General features: G+C 42.9%; 1 protein-coding gene across 1 annotated transcript in view; it reads left to right on the forward strand.

Annotated features, from left to right (window-relative positions):
* Positions 1 to 7,500, forward strand: part of LOC121681174 (ephrin type-A receptor 4-like) — a 61,165-nt gene that overhangs the window by 31,865 nt on the left and 21,800 nt on the right. Inside the window, 1 exon segment of the mRNA XM_042061128.1 lies at positions 604 to 759. Within this exon segment, the coding sequence (XP_041917062.1) occupies positions 604 to 759 (156 nt within the window).

A 7,500-nucleotide genomic window follows, 5' to 3' on the forward strand; every position in this document is an offset into this window, starting at 1 on the left:
CGCCACAGCACTGGAACCGGGCCGCCAGACGGAGCCCTGCGCCCTGCGTCTGGAGTGTTGGGCAGGGTGGAGAGAGCCAGGACTGGGAGAGGAGAGAGGGGGTAGAATGACAGAAAACCGTCTGTGTTGACCACACGCTGGTTTGGCGGGCAGGGGAAAATGAACCAGCATTGTATACACAGATGTCGCAATCCATAGCCATGAGATGTCATCTCTCTCTGTTACTCCCGGTCTCATTCTCTTGTTTTACCGCCTCTTGCAGTAAAATTGATCCAAGTTTTATACAAGCGCATCTCCAAAGCAACACCCAGTGGGACAGGGTGACAGTTTATACATATACAAGTTAATACTAAAAACCCGAATAGGGTCAAAAGCAGTCAACAGCTGTAAATATATCTCATGTGAGAGAAATAGAATATAACAATGGTCAATGACAACAATGACGACAGTGACCTTATCCACTGCCAGGCTTTGTCTAGTGTTAGCACACTGCCTGTTGTCCAGGTATTGTTAATATTAGTAAATGTTGTTGTTATGAATGCTGTAATTGTTATTATTAGAGATTGACGTCTTCCTCTCTCTGTCTCTGTCCTTCATTTCTAGCCTGTAGGATTGGCTACTACCGGGCTCTGGCCACCGATGACAGCTGCTCCAAGTGTCCCCCCCACAGCTACTCCGTGAGCGAGGGCTCCACGTCCTGCGCCTGTGATAAGGGTTTCTTCCGGGCCGAGACTGACCCAGCCTCCATGCCCTGCACACGTAAGTAGGCCATCTCTGCCTATCACACACACACACACACACACACACACACACACTCTCTGTCAGAATGCACCGGAAAATTTTACCGCACAGTTGATTGTGAACTTCAGGGTGGTGTAAAATCTACACCAGGCTAGCAACTAATGTCATAAAACCTGTATTTCCAAGTACAGATTTTTCCACGGTACAAGGGATTTTTTCAGGAGTCTCAGCATGCCTCTAGGTCGTTGGGATTCTGTCATAGGGAACGAGCAAAAATCCCCAGGCATTTTTTTGTTTTTATCACCGTCAACGTTGTTTTGTGATTAACGCGTGACAAAGTTCGCCGAGCATGTATGCCATCGTCCCCAGAGACATGATGTCATGTCAACTCGGATGAGGTCATGACTTTATCAGAGTCCCGGAGCCCACCTGGTCCAAGTCAGCGTGAGCCTCTAATAACGATGTCAGACACGCATGACTGTTGAGCTAAATAAGCACCCCTACAGCAGCAACAGCCGCCAGCCCAAACAGCCGACACAGCGACGGTGGAGTTGAGCTGACTAGCCTCAGGTGTTTATGAGGAACTTTTAGTGAACTCTGGAGTGCCTTTGAACTCCCATTTAGAGGTTTTAAAGTGAGCAAGTGCAGGTAAAGTAAAGTTAAAGTTTTTTTCTTTTTCTTTTATTGTTGTCTGTTGGTTCCTTTAGCTGTGGCAGGGGCTCAGCAATGCTTTGAAGAGCACGTTTGACCCTGGCTTTGCACTTCCTTGAGCTGTTTACCTTCTACTGCTTATTACTATCGACCAGGAAGCTACGCTGTGCTAAAAATAACATGTATGCACAGAGTGTGGGATCGGAAGCTGTGTGTGTGTGTGTGTGTGTGTGTGTGTGTCTGGATCTGTGTGTGGGGAATGACTCAAGATTGATGTGTGTGTTATGGTGGGGCCTCAGGGGACTCCATGCAGTGATAAGGTGTGTGTGTGTGTGTGTGTGTGTGTGTGTGTGAGAGAGAGAGAAGGTTTAACTGCGGGGGTTGACAGGTACATGCCTGAACTCTGAGCTGTGGGGACTCTAGGTTAATCATAATGTTATCACCCAGCTTCCGCAGGATAATCACACGGCTAGACCACAGACACTCACCTCACACACACACACACACACACACACACACACACACACACACACACACATATATACTGTATATACACAGAGTGGGTGAGTACAGATATACACATGCCACACCTTTCCAGACACCGCATACTTTAAGAAGCACACAAAAGCACACATAGCTCTCTTCAGATTATCCTAGATCCTACCTACTTTAAATGGAAGTCTGTTCACACAGATACTCAACCTAATGGAGCTCTCACATTCACACACACACACACACATACACACAAATAGTGACATTTTCAACCCCCCACACTCATCTCTTTCTCTCAGAAGTAGAGCAAAAGACAGAGACCGACCACAGTACAGGGGATAAAGGGACAGAGAGAAAGAGACAAGAGTGGCAGTGAGAGAGGGAAAGAGAGAGGGAGATGGAGGGAGAGAGAAGAGAAACAGAGAGAGAGAAGAGAAACAGAGAGAGAGAGAGAGAGAATTGAATTTTCAAAAACTCTTTATTACAATCTTAAAAATCCATCAAGATCAACTTGACACTATACTCAAAAAGTAAAAGTTAGGAAAGTTAAATAAAGTAATGTGCAATCTGTAGCTTATCATTCTCAACAATACACATCACGCTGTTGTAGCACCATTTTTCCTCAAAAACATCAAGAATTTTCATAGATTTATAAAAATGAAAATCAATCAACATACGACACCTTACAAGAATAGAAAACACCATTAGGATATCAACATCTACATCCTGCTCAACTTTCCTTTTACGACTAACATATATCGCCATCTTTGCTTGCCCAAGCAGAAAGTTTAGGAGCTGACACTTGAAGCGATGCTTTTGTACATATTTAAAACCAAAAATGAAAATCTCCGAAGAGAAACTTTCATCAAACTTAAAGAAAAGTGCCATCAAAACAGCAAAAAGAGGTCTGAGCCTCTGGCAGTGCATAAAGGCATGGAATACAGTCTCCCTTACAGAACAAAAAGGGCACCCCTGATCAACCATTGGATTTAAAACAGAAATAAAAGCATTCACTGCTATTGCACCATGCAGAATACGCCATTGTAGATCGCCAGCTTTTTTAGTTAATGGTGACTTGTACAACGCACGCCATTGTGGTTTGACATCATTTTCAACCTGCAACACTTCACGCCAGGGTGTATCCACCCTCTTGTCCAGAGACCTTTTATTTAGGGAGAGAACACACAGTTTGTACAATGATTTACTAGTTGCAGCTGTAGGACCCAGGAAAACTAAACTATCTGGGAGTAAGAAGCAACCAGTGCAACCTGTTAAATCTGGAAGTAGAGTAAGTCTGGGAAAGGGGTCATGGCAGTCAGGACTACACTCCCCCCCAAAATAATCTCCAAGCAATTGCATCTCCTCCCCAGTTAGGAGAGACCGCCATTTCCCAAGTAGCTGATCAACTATCCTAATGGACTTCACACCTAAGTGCTGAGCTAAAGTATGGCTATTACTGATATCAGGACCAGCAAACTCTACTAGATCCCCAAGGGTTGTAACTCCAGAGCTGATAAGCTTAGAAGTAGGTACCAGGGACAAGTCCTGACTCACATCAAGAACCGAACCATGAATCAGAGGCTCCTTTAACAACCAGAATAATGAGCTTGTCTGTCGTGGGCGTTGAATTATAAACAGAGACCAGACTTTGAACAGATTCTTATAAAATGCAGGAAGTAAATTAAAATTCATTCTATTTGGATTAAACCAGAACAAAGACCTATCTAAGCCCAACCCTTCAAAAAGTTGTAAAATACAACAGGCTGCAGCTTTCCAGCTTGAGTCCAGTGATCCTGTGAGAAGACGCTGTACAAACTGCAGACGGAAGGCAGCAGTTCGACTCTGTAGATGAATAAGTCCATGTCCACCATCCTCCTTAGGCAGATATAAAACACTCTGAGGTACCCAGTGTAGATTGTCCCAGAAAAAATCAACCAGGACTGACTGAATCTTCGGTAGCAGGTTTGAAGGAGGATCCACACAAGCCAGCCGATGCCAAAGAGAGGATGCAACCAGGTTGTTAATAATGAGAACACGCCCCCTGTACGAAGTAATACTGAAAAGAAATTTCCATTTCTCTAGACGACCTTTAACTTTTTCAATTACCCCATCAAAATTCTTTTGAATAAAAGCATCATCACCTAAGAAAACACCCAGGTATTTAAAACCACCCCTATTCCAAACTAAGCCATCAGGCAGACCAGGTTCGCCACTCACCCAACTCCCAACCAGCAAGGCTATGCTTTTTGACCAATTTACCTTTGCTGAAGAAACAACCTTAAATTCATTGCAAATTTTTAAAAGCGTGTCAACATCTCTCTGGCCATTAACAAGGACAGCCACATCGTCAGCATAAGCTGACAATTTAAAAACATCATCACAGTTAGGGATTTTCACTCCAACAATCTCCTTCCTCAACCTTACAAGGAAAGGTTCAATAGCCAGACTATACAGCATGCCCGACAAGGGACATCCTTGACGGACACCTCTGTATACCTTAAAAGGAGCGCACAAGTCACCATTAACCTTGAGAATACTTTCAATGTCACAATACAATGCTTTGATCATTCGAATAAAATTGGGGCTGAAACCAAAGGCTGACAAGGTATTCCACAAATAATTATGCTCAACCCTATCAAATGCCTTTTCTTGGTCAATTGAAACCACACCAAAATCCAGATTGAAGTATTTGCCAATATAGAAGACATCTCTGATGAAGGAAACATTGTTGTGAATCAATCTGCCTGGCACACAGTAGGTCTGGTCAGGGTGGATTACCTGCTCCAAAACCTCCCCAAGTCTATTTGCTAAAACTTTAGACAGCAGTTTGTATTCAGAGCAGAGGACTGACACCGGCCTCCAGGACCTTATATCTGTCAGGTCTCCCTTTTTTGGCAGTAAAGTGAGCACTGCTCTACGGCAGCTCAGTGGCAGCACCCCTCTGGTGATGCTGTCTCTCAGAACAGCAAGCACATCTGTGCCCAACTCTGGCCAAAAGGACTTATAAAAGTCTACTGGCAGGCCATCCACCCCAGGTGCTTTGCCACTCTCCATACTGTGGAGGGCTCTCTCCAGCTCCTCTAGGGTCAACACCCTTCCAAGGGCTGTGTTTGCCTCTTCAGATACCTTAGGTAGGTCACAAAGAAAAGCCTTGTCAGTCGCCTGATCTTGTGGATTTTCGCTGTTATAAAGCTCCTTATAAAAATGTACTGCTCTATTGCGTATTTCTGGAGAATTAGAAAGGATTCTCCCATCTTCAGACCTCAAAGCATGAATGAACTTCCTCTGTCCATTCTTTACCTCCAAGTTAAAAAAGAATTTTGATGGTACATCCATCAGCTCCACACTCTGGAAGCGGGACCTGACCAGAGCTCCCTGTGCCCTCAAACCTAAAAAGTCAGCCAATGTTTTCTTTTTTGAGTTAAGAATTTCAGTGGGTGCCTGATCACCCGTTTGTTCTGCCAGATTTTGAAGTTCGATTATTTCCTCCTCTATTTTTTTCATTGAGAGTGTTATGTTCCTTGTGACATTGGCTGTATACTCCTGGCAGAGTTGTTTTATTTGTACCTTGGCACAATCCCACCATTGCTGCAAAGACTTATAACAGGATTTCGTGGTTCTAAATTCCTTCCAGAAAAAAAGGAAGACTTCTCTAAAATGGCCATCAGCCAACAAATTGGTATTAAAGTGCCAGTAGGCACTTTTTGGTTTTACAAATTCTAGAAATAAAGAACAGAAAACCAAACTATGGTCAGAAAAGCCAACTGGAATTATTGAACATTTCCTGAATAGACTACGCTGATGTTTGAAACCATAAAACCTGTCAAGTCTTGCAAGAGACAAACAATTATTATATGAGTGTGCCCAAGTATATTGCTTCTGTTCACCATGAAAGTTCCTCCAAATATCACTAAGATCATTGGACTTCATAATCTCTACAAGCCGTCTACGAGAGGGCATGTGCGGCTCGACATGATTTCTGTCAAAATTTTGTGCAGTACAATTGAAATCTCCTCCAAGGATAAGAATATCCTCTGAACAGCAATTTTTTATAACATTTCCAATAGTATTTAAAAACAGCATTCTATCTGTTGCCAGTGTAGGAGCATAAATGCAAATAAACACAAAAAAAACGATTTTCAAACTGGGCTCTGACCTTTAAAAGTCTTCCCTCTATAACGTCTTCAACATCAAAAGTGATGGGAATAAAGGACTTAGAAAACAGAACTGCAACCCCACCACTAGTAGAAGTACCATGACTAAGTATGGACAGACCATCAAACTCCTGAGCCCAAGCAGCTGCATTAGACGCATCACTGTGCGTTTCTTGCATAAAGAGCACATCAAACTTATTCTGTCTGATTGTTTCAAACACAGAGAGCCTCTTAATTTTTTCTCTTGCGCCATTTACATTTAAAGAAGCAACACGAAATTCACCCATCATTATAAAGAAAAAATAAAAAAATAAATATAGACATAAGCAATCAGCCATCCTAGGACACAAAGTGGAAATTGTTTTTAACATTTGTCATCGTTGGCATTCAGTAGAACATTGAGTTTTGTGAGAATCTTTTTTAGACGAAATCCTTCTTGATCAGTGATGCTACCATCACGCATAAATGCTCGTGATTTGTTCATAAACTGTTCAATGTCAGGAAAAAATTCGTCTACCCGGACCTTCCTAGAATGTTTTGTGTCCTTAAGGAATTTCTTTATATCCTCCACTCTATAATTGCGAGTGCGATAGCCGCTTAGTCGCAAGCTGCAGGTTACACTACAGTCAGAAAGATCACTTTCACTCTCATTATCAGTCAATTCTATATGAGCGCGTCCCCCTTTATTCTTTATAATGCGCTTTCTTTTTCCTTTATTCGACGGTGCTTTAAACACATTATTGTCCTCCTCCAACACGGAGGTTTCCATGTCTTCCATAGCGACGGAAACCTCCCCATTAATGGCATCATCATTGCTCCCCTGACAGTTCTGAGAATCAGTGATAGTCTCCCCCAAAAGTGCGGAAAGATCCTCCCCATCAGCCGATCTAACATCGTGATTTTCCCCGTGCCCTTGGACTGAATTTAACGTTAAATCAGGAGTTTGGCTCTCCGGCCCACTAGCAGAGGTAGCAGCCTCCTCCTCATTATTTGCACCAAAGTTAACATTAGGTTCGTTGTTGGTCTCTTTAGACGTTCCCTCTGCCACATCACCCCTAGACTCATTGCTATTTTCACTGTTTCCACTATTATTCGTGTCATCCTTTTTATCAGGACACGCGCGCACGAGATGCCCCGATTGTCCACAACCAAAACATTTCATAATGCTAGTTGTTGCATAAATCACATAATTAAAGTTATCCACAGTCACATTAATTGTCAAGTCCAATTCATCATTGTTATTCTTAAGGATCATGTACACGAAACGCCTGAAGGACACTATATGTTTCAACAACGGAGATTTACTCGCAATCGGGATTTTTTTAATTGTTGAGACCACTTTGCCATAGCGCGACAGTGTTTGTCCTAGAATCTCATCAGAAATGAATGGGGGGACATTAGACAAAATGACTTTCTTGGAAGGCGTAGAAAGAGAGGCAACAGAGGTAAAAACGCCATCTAT

Source organism: Alosa sapidissima, chromosome 1 (genome assembly GCF_018492685.1).
Source record: "Alosa sapidissima isolate fAloSap1 chromosome 1, fAloSap1.pri, whole genome shotgun sequence".
NCBI lineage: Eukaryota > Metazoa > Chordata > Actinopteri > Clupeiformes > Clupeidae > Alosa > Alosa sapidissima.